This window comes from Pelecanus crispus, chromosome 3, assembly GCF_030463565.1.
Source record: "Pelecanus crispus isolate bPelCri1 chromosome 3, bPelCri1.pri, whole genome shotgun sequence".
NCBI classification, from domain to species: Eukaryota; Metazoa; Chordata; class Aves; order Pelecaniformes; family Pelecanidae; genus Pelecanus; species Pelecanus crispus.
In genome coordinates, this window is record NC_134645.1 from 53,223,853 (window position 1) to 53,241,660 (window position 17,808).

Consider the following 17,808-nt stretch of genomic DNA (forward strand, 5'->3'; position numbering starts at 1 on the left):
GGGCAGGGGCGCCGCGGGCCCTGAGCCGCCCGGGGCACGAACGGGCGCCGGCGGGGCGCGGGCGCGGCCGTCCCGGGGAAGGGCGGCGGCGGCGGGCTGCCCGTGCCCGGCCTGCCGTTAAGCTGCCGGGCGGCGCGGGGCAGCGGCTCCCCAGCGGCCGCGTCCCGCTCGGCCCGGCCCGGAGGAAGCGGCCCGGCCCGGGGAGGCCGGAGCCCCGCGGCCGGCTGGAGATGCCGGCCCACTTGCCCGCGGCCCGAGGTAAGCGCCGGCGGCCTTGGACCTCCCCGCCCGCTTCGCGGCGGCGGCGGCGGCCGGCGCCCAGGGCCGAGGGAGTTCGGGGCGAAAACGAAATTCGCGGGGCGGGGGCTTCCAGCGCGGCCCCGGGTCCCGCTCCGTTCCGAGCCCGCCCTCGGGCTTCCCTCGGCCGGGCGTTCCCCCGGCGGCTGCCCCGCTGAGGGCCGCCGTAGCGCGGCCCGCCGAGGCGCCGCGCCGCTGGGACGGGCGGGCTGGCGGGGCGGGGTGGGGCGGCGGGGCGCGGCGGCGGCCGAGGGGGCGGCGGTGGCGGCGGGACGCTCCTTCCAGGGGGGCTGCGGGGCGGGACCCGCGCCTGCCCGGGGACCCCGCCGCGGGGTCGGGGCGGCGGCTGGGCGGCGCGGCGGGCTGCGCTGGTGAGCGGCGCCGCCTGCGCCTGTGGAGCGAGGCCGGTGGCGGCCCCGGAGCCGCGCCGCACCTGCGGGCAGGGTCTGGGGCAGCCCCTCGGGGAGCCGGACGGCTCGGAGGGCCGGGGCGGAGGGGTGGGTGTGCCGAGCAGAGGCTGGGGGGGCTGAAGGGAGCACGTGTGATGCGGAGCATCGGGGAGGGGCTGTGCGTCCCCGTAGAGGAGCGGGGGGGGGGGGGGGGGTTTGATGCCCCCGCCGACACGGAGGGGCAGCTTCTGTGGCACCTTCGTGCCAGGCGCCGCAGGGCGTCTGCCTTTGGCTCTCGGTGGCTGGAAATAGCTGTTTAAAATAATGAGGCCGCATAGGGAGGATCTTTTTCTCGCGTCTCTGCCTGCGTTCCCTTTAGGTAACCGCTGTGCCGCGGCTCCTGTGTGCGCGGCGGTAATGAGAGGCAGGCGGGGAGGCAGGGAGGGAGGGAGCGGGGCCGCCTGGCAGCGCTGGCCCCGCCAGTGGGCGTTTTCTGGCGGCCGGGGCTGCTGTTGGAAGCGGCACTGCAGTGGTTGTAGCTGCCTCTTTGCAGACGCGCACGCAGATACGGGGCAGTGTTTGCCTCGCTCGAAGAAAACACAGGTTGTTGCCGTTCTCTGGCTTTGAATGCGAGGTGGGAGCATGAGGAAAAGCGGACTTTAACAGGGGATCGGAACCGCTTGGCGGTCAGTAGCGCCCTGTCCCCTCCGGCCTAAAGGGGGAACGGAAATGTGAGGATTTTATGAGGGTGGGGAGCCGGGGTGCAGAGGAAATACTGCCCGGGGGTTGCCTGGAGGGAACGAAGCGCCGAACCGCGGTTGCCCCTCGCTTGGCTCCGTCCTTTTTCGGCTTCCCCCGTCGGGTTACTCCGGGATCTCTCGTAGACGTCCTGCCTTAAACTGCCGCGAAAGGGAGGGAAGAGCGGAAGCATGTCCAACCCGGAGAAGCGGATCTTATCCCGCCCCTCGGCCCCCCTGGCTGCAGCACCCGGGGAAAAGCCCGGCTCCGGCAGCCGCCCGCTCCACTCCCATGGCCAGAGCGGCGGAGGTGGAGGCAGCGGCGGGTCTCCTCCTCCCCCCCCCGCTCCCGGAGGCGGCTCGGCTGCCTGCAGCTCCCTCTCTCTCCTAACAACCACCAGCAGCAGCAGCAGGAGCCGCGCTGCAGGGACAGCCTCCTCCGCCGCCTCCGCCAGCATCGTCCCCAGAGCGGCGGCGGCTCCTTTCCTCGCTCCAATCCCCTCCTTTTCCTCCGCTTCTCCATCTTCTTTTTACTTCTTGCCGCCGCCTCCTCGTTTCCCCTCCTCGTCTTCCTTTAACCTCACGAGTCTCCAAGGGAGGGAAGGAGGAGGAGAGGCGGCGAGAGCGGCAGGAGGAGGAGGAAGAGATGTTGGCGGAGCAGCAGCAGCAGCAGCAGCTCACTTGATCGCCCATCCAGGCGGCAGCGGCAGGAGGAGACTCTTCTGTTCTTCCTCCATCCAGGGCTTGCTGCTCCGTTCCGCCGGCGGCGGCCCCCGGCAGCACCACTCCCGGCTCCTCCTCTCCCCGGCCGCCTCTCGCCCGTGGTCCTGCAATTCCCTGGGTGCTGCAGCGGCAGCAGCCCGCGGCGACGGGATCCGAGGAGGCGACGGCCCCGGCGGGAGCAGGACTCCGAGGCGGCAGCAGCGGCAGAGAGGCGCCTTCTTCTCCTTCTCGTCTCCCCTGCTCCTAGGGCCAGACATGGAAGATGGATCTAATTCTGCAAGCTGCTTTAGGAGGTTTACGGACTGTTTCTTGAACACAAGTAGGTACCGGAGCTCCGTGCCCGGCGGCGGGTCGCCTGTGCCCGGGGGGGGAGGCGAGGGGCCGGGGCCGGGTGCATGCCTTGAGGAAAGGGCTTTTCTTTGTGAGCGGGGGGGAGGCGAAGACACAAAGGGGCCGTATACGTGGGGCGTGCGTGGACGCATGGAGGAGCGGCCGGGTGTGTATCGAGGATGCACGGACAAAGGGGATGCTCGATGTAACTGAGTGCTCTTTGTGGCAGCTGGCTGTTAGCGCCTCGGGGGTTTCGGCATCGTTTCGGGAGCAGACAACTCTACGTCTGCGTGTGTCAGCCTTTCACTCGGTGCGTGCTTGATTTGCTCAGGATGATGCGAATGGAGACTTTCACCCCTACTTACTTGAAGTAGCAATAAGGAAGCATCATGGTATCGGCAGCTGACAGAAAAGCGGCGGCGGCGGCGGACCGGAAAGGGCGAAACGTATCGCCGCTTTCTGCATCCCCTGTCAGATCTGCCGCACGCCTGCGAATTCCCTGGCTGTGGAGCGGCGTTGGTAGCGGGTGCCGCCTTCCCGCGGCCGCGGCTGGTTGCGAGGCGGGCGAGGAGCCGGAGAGAAGCAGGAGCCATGTGCTCCCTGCGGTGGGGGGCTGGCGCGGTAGCGGGGACGCTGACCGGCGGGCGGAGCGGAGCGGAGCGGGCATTGAGGCGCTCCGCGGCGAGCCTGCTCCGCTGCCGGCGGGGGTCTCGCCGGCTCCCACCGAGCTTCCCAAAGGCGGGGGGAGGGCGCGGGGCCGCGCTCGCCCCGTGGCGGGAGCCGGGAGGCGGGAGCGGGGGGAGAGCAGCCGCTCGGCCTCTCGCTGCGGGGCTCGGCGGGCGCCCTGCCCGCGCTGGACGGGGGAGCCCGGCGGCAGCGGGGGCCGCTGGCCGGCCCCAGCCCCTGAGGCGGGCTGCGGGAGCGGGGAGCGGGGTTTCGCACGGCAGGAACTCCTCGTTCGCGGGGACGCGGCCCGGCTCCCCCCGGGGTGTCTCGCCCCGAGCCTGCCGCTGCCGCCTGCCCCTCTCCGAGGCGTTCCGCTGGGCGCCCCCGGGCCTTCGGGCTGGACCCTGCCCTCCCGCCAGCCCTCAGCTCCAGCGCCCCGCCGGGAAACGTGCTGGGGTTCAGTTTGCTCATGGGGTTAATGAATTTCCAAGTGGAGCGCGCATCAGGGCTGAAATACGTCTTTTTTTAATCAGCAACTTTTTTTTTGCTCGCCTAATGTCTTGATGCTTAGGGTGACTCCAATCAGCTGTGGGTTTTTTGTGCTTTTGTTTTTTTTTTTTTCTTCCTTTTGTGACAGTTTCTTAAATCATAGATTTATGCCTTAAAAATATGCTAAGAGATTAAAATGCATGTTTAGGGACACTTTATTAGGTAACTTTTTGGATACAGGTGAATGGTACGTAGTTCACACATACGTATTTTGGGGGGATGTGAGAAGAGCTATAGAGATGTCAGCTGAAACCTTGTTACTTGTCTTATTGCCTTACAGCTGTCTTTAGCCCAGTAGCCTGCAAGCGTGGTAGTACTTGTTCAGTTCTACAGTAGAGGTGAATAAAGGTGGCTATATATTTGCTGCATTGTCTTTTTGAAACTTTACTCAATAGCTGACTATGTTACAGAGCCATATACTTGTTTAGTTTTGAGGCTTGAAGGGAATCCTAAGCTCTTCCAGTTTTTATTTTCTCTGTGTTTGAGAGGGGTAGAATGCTGTCATGTGTGTGGTACCACTCTGATGTTTTAAAATAAGTGGCCTTTGGAGCACGGGACCGAGCCAGGGAATGTGTGTCATGCAGGGCAATTCTCTCCTGTGCTAGACCAAGAAAGATGACATGGAAAGCATCAGCTCTGTTCAAAACACCATTTTAAAAGCAGCGGTGAATTCAGCTTAAGCTCTCTTATGAACACTTGAACACAAGAAACCTGGTTGCCTTTGACTGATTGTGACCTCTGAGTGAAGATTTTCCTGCAGGCAGGAAAGGAGCAGAACGGTTCTTTCCGCTGTGAGTTTACTGACGTCTAAGAAGACATGCTGCGTCTCTCTCTGTGGAGACACTTTTCTGTGCTCTGCAGCCTGCTCTCATGAAACTTTCAAGAACCTAAATGTCTGATATCTCTACTCCTCTTTTGAATGTGATTGAAACTGGCCAATGGGCTCCAAAGGTATTAGTGAGGTCAGACGGACAGACATCCACGTGTGTGCGTATATACATATGCGTACACTTCCCTCCCTCCCTGAGTGATTGCATAAGTCTGATTTCCTTAGGAAACCAGGCTGAAAAAAGGAGTGGAGGGAAGTCAAACAAGATACTATTCAGTTCCAGTGCAGCTACTGCAAAGAGCACTCGTCTTACTGTTTGGAGTACAGTGCACAGTCCTGGTTACAGTGCTACCGGAAGGCTATTATTGTTTTGAAGAGGATGAGATCATGTAGAATAATGAAGATAATGTGCTGCATCTCATAGCTTTTGTTTCCTGAACTGTATTTTAGGTTCTAAATCATACATATGTACACTGACTTTAAAGACAAAAAAGCCTAAATATTTTTGTAGGGAAACTGAGGAGTTTTGTAGGCAGGGGAATTAAGATGAGCTCTTTTGGAAGGGAGATTTAAAAGTGACTTAACAGAATCCTCAGGACTGAAAAACAGTGAAATTGCTAGAGATGTATTGTTCTTTCTCCTCTGAGCTCTTTCAACTTGCATGCTCCCCAGTCAGGATTTTGTTAGCAGGTTCTTGATATTATTGAAATTTTAGCTTCTACAATACTCAGTTTGTGCCTTGTCTGGTTATTTTTTTTTTTTAAGATTCCTAATAAAACACTGGACTGGATTGCAGGAGCTTATATGAACTTTGTGTGATGTTTTTAACTGTTTAAAAACTATAACTTGGTGCATAACACAGTGTTTGAGAAACTTTTTGTATCTAACATCTTGGATCAATTCTCCAGTGGAGTTCAACCATATTTAGGATATTGCAAGCTGCCAGGTATTCCAGGTTTCTGTGAAATGTCTTACCTTCAGGGGAGCATCCCATGTTCCTTCTACACTCAAGATCTTTCAAGCTGCATATGTGTAGCTATTTCATCTGTGTCCCGTGAGTCTACTCACAGGTATGAGTATTTTACAGTGTGGGGGCTTTCTGCTTGTTAGAGTGTTATCAGTATATTGATATTTCATACAGAGTTACCTTTTATCTAGCGCCTTTTTTTTTTTTTTTTTTTTTGTGATGCAGTAAGTTTATCCTGCACCTTCATGTGCCAGATACTAAGACTTTCTGCTTGAGTAGTACTCTCTAGGAAGAGTAGGTGTAGTAAGACCTGTAGCTGTGGAAGAAAATAGTAATTAAGATTTAAATAAAGTTAAAAGTATTCCTGTTACCTGTGCTAATGGGAAAGTTGATCTTGGCTTGACTCTTCCTCCCCTCCCCCTGCTCCGGTCTGTGTATTCATTACTTGCAATCAGGGTTTTGTTTTCTGATGCTGATCTTCAGCAACGAATCCCACGTGTAAAGGTGGACAGGGTTTGGTTTTACAATTAAATCATCCTTAAAATTTAGATGCTGATGTAGCAAATGGAATTGCCTCTGGTTTTCACCCCAGAGATTCCGGCTCCGCATTAATTGAAAGCAGAATTGTCACTAGAGCGGTGTAGAGTTATGATGATAAGTGATGTCATTCAGCAGCTCCCATCAGGGCTGGCGCTTCATAATACTGCATTTTGCGTTAATGTATAGGAACACTGCGTATCCTGGTCTGAAGCACTGCCATTCTATTTAGAGTGGTAATGGAGCAATATATAGGGCAGACAGCGAGGAATGGCATGGAAAGGGAATGGAAACTGTGCGGGCACAAGCAGTTAACAGTGAAAGAGGGCTTGTTTGTCCCAGTCGGATATCGTTGTCTATAAAGCATGCAGTTTACATTTGAAATAACTAATCCTCTGTCCCTTTGACTCCTCAGCTCTGCTGCCCATGTTTGCCTGATGGCTTGGGGGTTCCTAGCGCTCACAGGCCTTGAGAAAGGAGGTAACGCCTTCACTGTTAACTCAGTAAGCTTGCTCCTCGTGTAAAATAGACTGTGGAAGGTGTGGTTATGCATGGTGGGATAGCATAGGTGGGTTGAGAGATGGTTTCTTTGTCACTTGTGTGAGGAAGATGGCAGCTCATTTCAGATTCTAACAAAAGGCTGGTGGCACCAATCACCCCGTGTGTGTCTTCCTTCCTTTTGCTTGTGTTTAAGCCACGCGCATCAGCTGGACATGGTGAAAACCTGAAAGCATAAAGATGAGTCTTTATTTCAGCATATACATGACTTAGTGGCTTGATTTGGAAACAGTCATGTAAACACTCATTTCCACTAATGACCTAGGGCATATACTTGGCTTACTTGCTTTTAAATCTTCTGTTGTACAAATCAGTACAGCAGTACCTTCTGTTCAGGTTTAAGATTTTGTGCCGTATTCTAATACAAATAGATTATACCTAACATTCTCAAATCATGAACTTAGTTTTACATTCGAAAAATAAGAATGAGAGTCTGTGTATGTGTGGATTTATAACTTGGAAAAGGCTTATGCAGCTTGTTGGTCAGTGTTAACCTTGTCTGTGATTAAAATCGTATTTCAGTTTGGTGAGGCTAATATAGGCTAATTTTTTAATGCTTCTTTAAAAAGTATTTTAGTTTCAAGTCATTATGTTTAATACTTTAAAATTCAATGTTTTTTACAATATTCTAGTTTTTGCACTTTTGGCACTATTATATTCTAAAAGAAAGCTAAGATCATAAGAAAAAAAAATACATTAAAAGAAAAAGGGCTGTTTGGGTTTTTTAATTTTGTTTTAATACTCCCTCTGCTGGCTGTTTCAATTACAAGTACCTCTACTCGAACTTTGTTACTAAATCTGCTCTTCCCTTTACTGTTTTATCAAATGAGCAGTAACATGTATTGATTTTAATCTGTATTTAAAATACAAAAAAAGCCTGTAATTGTTAAATGAAGAAACACTATTTGCAGGAATGGAAAATTTGACACCTGTTCTATGGAGTAATGTTTTAATTTTTGTTATACCTTGTATTGATTTGAACTCTAAAAACAATTGAATCTTTTGGTGCGTGGGCCACATATTCACCAGTAAATATCACAGAAATAACAATTCATATATTTTTCTAAAAGTTTTAGTTTTCTATTCCATTTATTGTGACAAATTTATTGCCCAGCTTTGAAGAACAGCTGTGGCAAAACCTAAATAATTATGCTATGTTTTGTTATGTTGAAAAAAAACCCCATCATTCACAAGTTTGACTTGCATCTACATGATTAGCTACAAGGCTGTACTCCAGGTGTTCTGCTGATGTAATGGATAATTTCTTAAGATACTGGTTTTAGTACAATAGTATACAGTAGTGTTCATCCAAAATAGTTATAGCAGTCAAAAATTATAATTCTTAGGAACTTCAGAGGTTATGTACAAGGATTGCTGTATATATTATTGAATGAAGCCACTGCATTCCCCATGGGTGTCAGTTGTGGTTAAAATTGTTCAATATTTCTTGTTGATGTTTCTGCTAAAGATCCAGACTTTGCTACGTAATGTGTCCTCACTTGTGCTGGTACTTGGCTTCTCACTGTCAGAGTTTGAAGAGTGCCACCTACTGATTGACAGCTCCTTGCAGTACTTCGTTCCTTTGCCATCTGAAGGCTCTCAGAGCTCAGCCTCACTTATCTTGTGGGATGTGACAAGTTGATGTGGTTGAATGTGGCAACTGTGTTGAATCAAGCCTCAGCTTTGAGCTCCTCTATTAAATGATGCTATTTTTTCTTTCTAATTTGTTTCAAGGTGAGGAAACAGGATTTTCATCCTGGGAGGTGAGCTTCCCCCACCCCCCTTGTCCCCTTTTTAAAAGCTTGTGAGAGAGCAGTGTATTTCTGTGGTTTCATCATCACTTCTTGTCAAGCTGTCATAATTAGTGTGGGAGGAACCAGCCTGGCTGATGTTTATAGAAGACTTTGGCTTCTGCTATGCCAGACAAATGCATTGATGTGTTGCACACTTGAAAGAGACAGTTCAAAAGGCAGGTAACAGACTCGCAATCATGACTTTATTAACAAATGAACATTCCAAAATGCTCATGACGTGTTTGTTTTTGCAGGGGAGAAGGACAATCTGGTTAACAAGTTCTAAATTTTTATGGTAAATTGATGAATTCGTCTTTACTGTTAGTGCACGCTGAGAATGCTTTATTTCAACTTAGAAGTATGCTAATTATGTTCTTAGGGGAAAAAAAACTTGGCAAGAGTATTAATTAGTTCAAAAAAGTGTATCATTTACATATTTACAAGGAACTCCTTTGTTTTGGAGTTCTTTTTATGTATCTTCCCAGTGATTTATCGCCACAGGAAGCTTTCTTAATTCCCAGCTCCTAAGCACCTTGTCATAGGTGGCATTAAGAAGAAAACATACTGTGTTTCCAAATTTCATATTCTTTTGAAAAAATACATTGATAGCATGTTTTAGTCTGGGTGAGTGAGATTTTTAACAATGTTACATCACTAAGAGATGCCAAATCTTATGCCTCAGTAGGACTAGAACTGGGGTCTCTCTATCACTTGAAGGCTTTCCATGGTACTTCTGGCTCAAGAATACCAAAGGAGAAGGCTTTTGGATGTTACTCACTGCCTTCAGAGAACTCATACTCATTTTAGTGGTTTCTAATTAAAATAATAATAAAAAAACTCAACATAGAAGCAGCAGTAGTGATCTCACCTTCTTTGATGTTAGGACCCAAAGAAGAGATTGTGAGGATCAGAGACTGGTTAATCCACCTTCCATCTGGGAACTGTGGAGGTTTAATGCTTCCATTAGCACTTATTGATCTGATTCCTTAGTTCTACTTTATCAACCAACTCCTGTGCGCTGAGCTGTATTTCTCTTAACAAAGTTTATTCAGCTGTTAATAATTTTCCAACATTCTTCCTTCCTCTTATCCTTCCACTTGCATCAAAAAGAAATCCCCTAATGTCAAGCCACAAATAGTTCCTAAAAGAAAGCTTTTGCATCCAAAGTTCTAACAACTTTGTACAGAAACCTCACATCTCTAATCCTTCTGATCCATACATACCCAAAATAGCAGATATTTCTAGCTGCTGACAAGCATTGCCATGTTCACCTTAATAATACTGTTTACTTTGCTTCACCCTGTGGGGAAATTTCCTAACTTGCAGGAAAGATGCCACTTTCGTTGCCCTAGATATTTTAGCAGCATTTCTGCAACATTGGGTTGTTCTGCTGGTTCAGAAAATAAGATGCTTAGCCTGAATTATGGTGTGCTAAGTGTGCATCCTGTTCATTCTTTTGTGGTTTTCCTCACTGCCTAATTTTTATTTCCCCATTGTATTTCTTCCATAGTGTCTTATTTTATTTACTTCCAAACTGGGTAAAGCTACCACCCTCTTTTCTAATGGGCTTTGACTTATTCTAAAAGAAAAAAAAAAAATTATGTGCCTTAGTAGTTCACTAACGATTTTTCTCCCTAACACATAGCAGTTAAGTTTATGATAATTCTTTTACTTACACTGCTTTTTTGTGTTTATATTTTGGTTTTCTTTCGTGCATCTGCAGATACCTTGGCAACTTCTCCAGAGTGAATTCTTTCTTGGAACATAGCTCTATAGGCTGTGCTTTCTTTGCATGGCTTTCTTTCCCTTTCAGTTGTATCTGTATTTTTGGCTTAATATTATTTCCTACTTGTCCACCCATCAGCTTATTTTAGCTGATGTTTTCTTCTTGATTGCTGAATTGTGTTGATTTTGTTTCTTCCTGCAGTGGGCCTGTGTCTTACCCTGTCCTTTTTACAATGTTCTTATTTTCCCCAACTGCTTTGGTTGTGTGAAGGCACTAAGCTGCTGCTGTTGTTCTTCTGGTGTAGTCACTTCAGCTGTATTGTCTTTTTTTTTTTTTTTTTTTTTTTTTTTTTGGTAAGAGTAAATTTTGCATGGCAGTTTGAAAACTCTTGCTATGTGTTCTGTGTTTGCAGTGACTCATTGTATTTCCTAATCTGCCACTGTCTGCCCAGCCCTAAGTGTGATGTCAGTAGAGATTTTTTTTCTTGCTTTTTTTTTTTTAAGCAAATGTAGGACTGATGAAAGTTACTGTTTGATGTAACAGGAAACTGAACTCATCTGTTCTCAAAACAGGCACTGCTGTAGCCAGTGTACTCAGGTTTCATCATGCCAGGCTCCCGTGGCTCATGCTTATGAGCAAATTGCTTTTGTGGGGATGTGTCTTGCTGTTCCTGTTTCTTCAGACTCCAGTTTTCACCAGCAAAGACTTCCGAGCCAACTGCCTTCAAGAAGCTGCTTTTTCACAAATCTTGAGTCTTAAATGTTGTTCTGTGGCCTTCAGTTCATGATTATGAATGCAAGAGGGTCTTGGGATTAGAGGCGTCCTTTTGAGAAGTGCTTTCAAGAGGTCAGAGAGTATAGGTGACCTGCAGTCGCCAATGTTTATAGAACAGTGCATTCCCCTTACAACTTCTGGCTTAGCTCTTGTGGTGGTAGAGAGAACAGGATCATCTGGCACGTTGTAGGAACTTTCATAGGCTGTTTGTCGGTAGGAATGTGCTTGTAGATTGCCTGTTTCTTTCAAACCTTTTTTGGACTTTACTCGGAGCTATATGCAGTGCTTATACTTTTGAGCTAAGCACAGAGAGGATGCGGGCTCGAGCTCTGGCCCTGTCCATTCTGCTTAATTTTTAGTGTGCTTCTTGGACCAGTTTAGACGGGTGCGTAACTGCCTGCATGTGTGTTGGGAGAAAGCAAAGGGGGGCCGTTTCCAAAAGGAAGTGGGAATGGTACTTGTCTCTTCTGACCTTGTGTGAGGAGAAGAGTTTAGCTTTGTGGACACAAGCTGGGTCATGCCCCTTTATTTTGTGGCTGGAGAACAGTCTCTGGGCTGTTTTGTTTACTTGTATAGGGACACAGCCATACGGACCAGCAGAGGAAGCTTTATACTGTTTGTGGCACTAGGGCAGACCTTGTTTCTACAGACCAAGTTCTCCTGGCGAATGAACCACAGGTTCTACAAAGTCCTGAATGAAAGATGCATCCAGTGAATAAGGAGGACGGGGCTTGCTGCCTGACTCAGTGCAATTATTTAGCTTGTCTGTCTTTGTTTCCTCAACTTGCTGCTTTGGAAGGCTTCTTAAAAGTTGTGGCTAAAGTGCGTAAATGAATGTTCATGGGGGAACGAGAAGACACAAAGTTTGTCAACTGACAAGGATGAATGAAGTGTGTGTTGTGATAGCATGCATCCTGTGCTAACGAAAAATGATGGAGGCTTATCCATCCATGACAGTAGTATTGAAGGGGTAGAAATTGGAAATAGAAAAAGGAGAAGATTGGAATGATAAGAGAATGTAACCCTTTTATTGCTCAAAGGAATGTGATTACAGCATAAATAAATGTTCATCCTTATAGGGAAAGCTATTTATAAACTCTGAGAGGTTTCTTTTGGGGTAGATGAAAGACTTCATATGTAAATATCTCCCAGCAAATCATCAAATTTTGAAGAAATCTTTTCACTGAAGTGTAAGATTACAGGTTTTTTAAGTGTGAGGGTTATTTTTCTTTTTAACATCACAAATGCTTTCTTTCTGCTTAACTATAATTTTTTTCCTCTTTTTAGTAACAACATAAACAGTGCCTGGTGAATCTTCTGTACTTTATGAATGTACTTACAGATAACCTTTTAATTTATTTCTTCACTTTTTGTAGCTTAACATTATCTTCACCAATTGGCCAACTGCCATTTGACAGTCTCTTGTGTATGCTAGCTGGCCATGTCTTTTTACCATTATTTTACTAGGTCACTCTGAAAGTTTTAGTGTTCTACCCTGTGTGTTTTTATTTTCTTTTGTTTTGAAAGCTATATTTGTAATTTAATAACTTAATCACCTTGTTCCTGTTTTTTCTAACAGTTTATTAAAGCATAAATCTGGCTGGAGTATCTACAGTGTCTTAGGCTTTAATGATTTGAATGATTAATTAAATGTTCTGATATTAATTACATGTTAAGGACATTTATTCATGCTCTTGGGCTGTATATGCAAACGTATGTATAGTATACCTTAAAGGGGAAAGAACTACATGAATGTCCTGAGTAAGTATGGACTACATTAGTATAGTTAAGTGGTAAGAAGGCTCTCTTCTTAAAGGCTACCTGGTAGTAATCTTGTTGAGTAGCTGTGTCAAAATGTTACATACAGTTTGTGAAAATCCTCTGAATTTCACAATGGGAGTACAGTAAACAGTGCTATCATTTTCTGTAAGTTAAGATGTTAATTATTTATTATGTGATAATACTGACAGCACCCTACTAGTACTGATAATACATGTAGAGTGCATGCCCTTTCTCTGTCTCTTAACGTGAACTGCCTTGGATGGCTCTAGCCATGGATATGTTGTGAGTATAGCTAACATCACTGTGGCTGGTTACTTTGCAGATGGTGACCTCTTACTTGTCCCTGACAAGCCTTGGTTCTTGTTTACAAGATGATGTTGCAGTTGTTACCTTCTGATTTGACTGCAAGGCTAATTCTTTGTTTTTGTTCATTCAGCTGTATGTACCTTTTTTTAAAAAAAATAAGTTGTACTACTCTCTTAGCACTTTGCAACATCTTGTTTTAACAACTTGTGTTTGAATCAAAGCAACTAGCCCTTCTGCTGTGCCAAGAAACACTTTTTCCCAAGCACTTGTAAAAGGAGGTTTTTGTTCTTGTTTGACAACAATTCTTTTGGTGTTTATGGGGCTGAAGGGAGGAATGGTAAGTTGAATTTGAAATCTGCTATATATATCAAAATTGAAGAGAACATGAGAACAGTTACACAGTTATATTGAGCAATATTGGAATATTGAAATTATTTTGCTAAAACATAAATTGGTAAGACTTAAGCTTTGTCTAAATACAGAAATGTCCTGTGCTGAACTTCTCTTTGGAACTTAAAACTGAGTTGTCAAACTGATTTGAAAGTCTGTATAAAGACTTTTATATTGCCTTAAAGTAATCTAATTTTGGTAGGTTTTTTAGACCTCTCAGAGGTGAGATCTGGCAGGTCTGCTAGTGGCAGCTGAGATACCTAACCTATGCTTCTCTGCTCGAGGTCACTACCAGCTCAGCAGAGGTAGCAGAAGAAAGGCTCAAGCACATTGTCTGGCTTCCTAACCTGTGATACATGCAGAGGTGAATGTCTGCTGATATACTTAGTGGTAGGCTGCCATGATTGATGAACTGCAAAAGTGACCTTGGGGCCTACTCGTGTGCTGGTAATTTCTAGAAAAAGGTTGCCAGAGGCTGTTAAGATCCATGAGGACATAAGCTGTTACACTTACTTCCTTCGTTCCCCTTTCTGTCTGTTAATGCTGGAACATGTCTGACCCCAAAGCAAGCGTTTCAGGAAGCTTAGATGGTAGGTGCCTGTTGACTCTCTCTGGTGTATAGTAAGTTTTCTGCTGGCTAACTTCCTGAATAAGTTCACTGTGGATTCAGAGGACCACCAGTGCTGATGGGAAAACAAGCCACGTCAGCATGTTGCTGGGAGCCGATGAGAGGATAACCTTTTCATCAGCAGCTCATCTTAGACCAGCTTGGCTGTGCTTGATACAATTATGCCATAGCTTCATGGTCGCTTGACGTTCACATAAACTAACCCTCCTGTTTAAAGAAATGGCCTAATTCTTTCTCCTCAAGGCTGCTCTTTCCTATACATATGTCGCCCTCCCTTGTGCAGGCCCATGCGTGTGGCCCCATGGTGATCTAGACTGAGGAGCTGCTCTCAATTAAAACAGACCAGGATTAAAAAGGGAGAAGATGCATGCCTTAAAGGGTCCATAAACTTCTGAAAATAAGTTGGAAGTGCATGTTTGAAATGGAGAAGATGCATGCCTTAAAGGGTCCATAAACTTCTGAAAATAAGTTGGAAGTGCATGTTTGAAATGTGTTATTTAAGGTGAAGTGTCCTTCAGAGATGGGGAAATAGCATGATTCATGTAATGTAGGTTTTGCCGTCTTAGAAGTCAGCTTTATGAAGATCTCTACTTGCATGCTCAGTGTTTTTTGCTTTGGTGTTTGTTTTTTTTCCTCACAGGACTTTTGCTTTGCTTGCCCAGTACTTTACGCAGCCAGGAACATGCATGATGTTGATGATAGGAAGTGTTACTTGGTGTCCTCTTTTTTTCTTAGAAAACCCTGAATCCTTCTAATTCTATAATGAAGACCCTCCACAGAGCGTGGAATTGCTAGTTGTCTTACGGGCTTTTCTGCTGGTGGTAGTTGCATGAAAGTTTTGTGGGCATGAATTAATTTTTTTTTGTGCTATGGGGCAGTAGTAGACTTTTGTCACTTGCATATTACTGAAGAAGGCAAAAGGGGTTAGACAGAAGTACAAGAATATTCACTAGGTTTATGTATGTCGATGATTGCTGGTAATCTGAAATAGTGATATCCACCAGCCCTAGCCCCCCACCAAGTGCTGGGTGAGCACAGACTACTTCTCACAAGAAACCTGGAAGTTTTCTAAAACTTAGACAACATGGACACCGCTGTCATCTTTCCAAGCAGCTGGAGAAACCATTTCAAATTAGATGAGTGGCTACAAAGTAGAAAAATGGCAGAGCCACAGTGAGACTTCACAACTTGGCTTCTAATTTGGGATCCCCTCTGCCAGACAACATTGCGTTAATGATCCAAGGAGAATGTTGCTATAGCTTCCCGTGACTTAATTTGTTGTTGTGTTTATCTTTTTCTGTAAACAGCTCCCAGACACTGGGGATCTAGGAGCTTTGAATGAAAAACATAATGGTGCATTGTTCTCTTCAAGGCCAACAGTGAAACCAGCTTAAATATGCTTGTATTAAAACTATGAAGTGAGGTAATTATTAGTTTTGATTAGACCTACTTCTGCTGCCACCACTTTTCTAAGATACATTTTCATTGAGGGAAGAATTACTGTTTTGGCAAATAGTGTTATATTTGTTGAGAAATGGTAAGAACAATAAAGATGACAAGTTCACCTCATCGGTGTCAATAAGACTGGGGGGAGAAAAAAGATGAAAGAGAAGACAGAAGAGGAGATATCTTTCAGATGCTTTTAGACTGTATTTGCAATTCATAGTTTTCTGGGTACTTAGCATTTTCTGCCTCATTTATTGATCTTGAGCATTAGAATTTGCAGCTGTTTGACTTCACCTTTTAATACAAATTTGCTCTGAGTTTCAGAACGTAGTTTCTTCCTCCTGTGTATTTGCTGGTACGGTCTGGCCACTGCTAATTGTGCTGCAGTCAGTGCTGTTGCTTAGAGGGAAGAATTAAGCCGTAAGAATTAAGCTGCAGTTTGGTAATGTGGTGGTTTTTGAAGATGTTTTCGTAACTCAAACCTGCATCTTTGCATCAGTTGGGAAATCTTTGTGAAACTATGTCAGAGCTCTTGAACTTCAAAATAATTACCGTTTTTTGTGACAAGTATCAGTAAAGGGTGAAATTAAGGAGAAATAGATAAGCATGTTTAAAATTGTACAGTGACTGTAAAGTAATGTATCTTCAGTCTAGATGAGGGCTACTGATACCTTCCTATGTTGCTATTCAGCATGCACACTGCCATTTGCATGCAGAAGCATAGATAATGGTGACTTCTTATCTTGTAGTGCTGGAGGTTACATGTGGTCCTTCAGTAACTGGTGTCTTTTATATTTGGCTGTCAAAATCTGCATGTGAAGGTTTAGTCCTTCAGTTGTATCAGCTGATGTACAGATCAGTGAACCTTTTGAATTCAGGCTTGGGATTTATTTGTTTATTTTTTAGCAGTTTATTTCTGTCACACACTTGTTTGGTAATAATGCTGTTCTGAAAAAAAATTAGCTATGTATTTATGCATTGTTTTGGTAAAACACTGTAATACAAATACTGTTATCTTACTGCCATAATGCTTTCCTTTTTTGGAGCAATGCATAATTTGGGTACCACCCAAAGTGCTGCTATCCTATTTTATATATCTTCATATTTTCAGCTACTTTGCTTGCATGGTTTTTCTGCTGAAACTCTGGGAATCCGCTCAACTCTGCACCTGTGAGAGAGCAATTCAAATTAAGTAAGACAAAGACCAGGAACCTCTAAACCCCAAGCATTCAGTGGACATTAGATCTGAAATCTGGATGCTTCTGCTGCTTTTTCTTCTCTCTTTGCTTCCTCCACCCATTTCTTTCTGCCTAGCCTTTGTGCTGCCAGGAACCTCTGCTATCTCATAAGGTGGGCAGAACTTCTGTTCTCTTTTAGTGGCAACTTGTCCATGTCTCTGTGGTAGTCTTAGCTGCTGGTTTTCATGAACTCATCTGATACATGTATTGTTTGGTCAAATTTGATTGCAATTAGTCATAAGGTCAAAATGTATTTGTAGGAGCAAATTTTGTAGCTGAAAAGCCAGTAAGACAATTGCATGTCTTGTTTCTTTTGACCTTCTCAAGATTTGTTGGGCTGTTGCATCTTTATTAGTTCTGTCAGTAGCACTGAGGTTCCATTAATGATGGCTCTAATTTCTCTGGATTCCTAAAATTTTTGATGTTTTATGTACAAGGCAGAGATACATAGCTTCTGCGGGAGAGGTCAATGATGTTTTCAGTAGCTTCTTCCTTCTCAAGTGTAATTTACCAAGGGACTCTGCAATCGAGTCATTGTGATGGGAAGTGCATCTCAACTGATGTAATGCATTTGTGTTTCCTGGAAACAGAACAAAATCGCAGCTCCGCTCCGTTTAATGCAAGATTTGTCATTGATTTCAGTTGCCATGATATTTACTTCTATCGTGTGATCTTTTTGTTGTAATGGGTTGTTCATGCTTTATGAATCTGATTGCCTGACATCAGTCCCTCAAAGCAATGTTGAAAGTTTTTATTCATAAAGAGTATTTTTACAAAATATTTTGAAATATGGTGCAGCCAAATCTGATTTCAATAAAACTTCTAGGCTCTTCCTCTGCATACGATGCTAAAACAGGGAATCAACTTAACTGATACAGCAAGAGGGGCTAGATGCATAAAGCCGGATGGACTTGATAGATAAATTCGTCAAGTAGATTAAATATTTACCTAATGCACATTAATGCTGTCAGGAATATATTTTCTGATGAAGATGCATTGTTTCATCTCAGTCTGTCTCAGAAACGAAAATGTATTAAGTTGAAACAGTATCACCTTGATCCTGTCTGCTGCAACAGTATGTGTTTAAGCCAAATCATTTTGCTGTATTATACACTATTTTAACTATTTTGTCTAGAACCTCGT

The 17,808-nt window shown here is 45.3% G+C and overlaps 1 protein-coding gene across 1 annotated transcript in view; it reads left to right on the plus strand.

The window, feature by feature from the left end:
- The first annotated feature begins 1,615 nt into the window (after nt 1-1,615).
- PDE10A (phosphodiesterase 10A) overlaps nt 1,616-17,808 on the plus strand; it is a 197,001-nt gene continuing 180,808 nt past the window's right edge. Inside the window, exon 1 of the mRNA XM_075707658.1 lies at nt 1,616-2,465. Within this exon, the coding sequence (XP_075563773.1) occupies nt 1,616-2,465 (850 nt within the window). The remainder of the gene's footprint in view (nt 2,466-17,808) is intronic.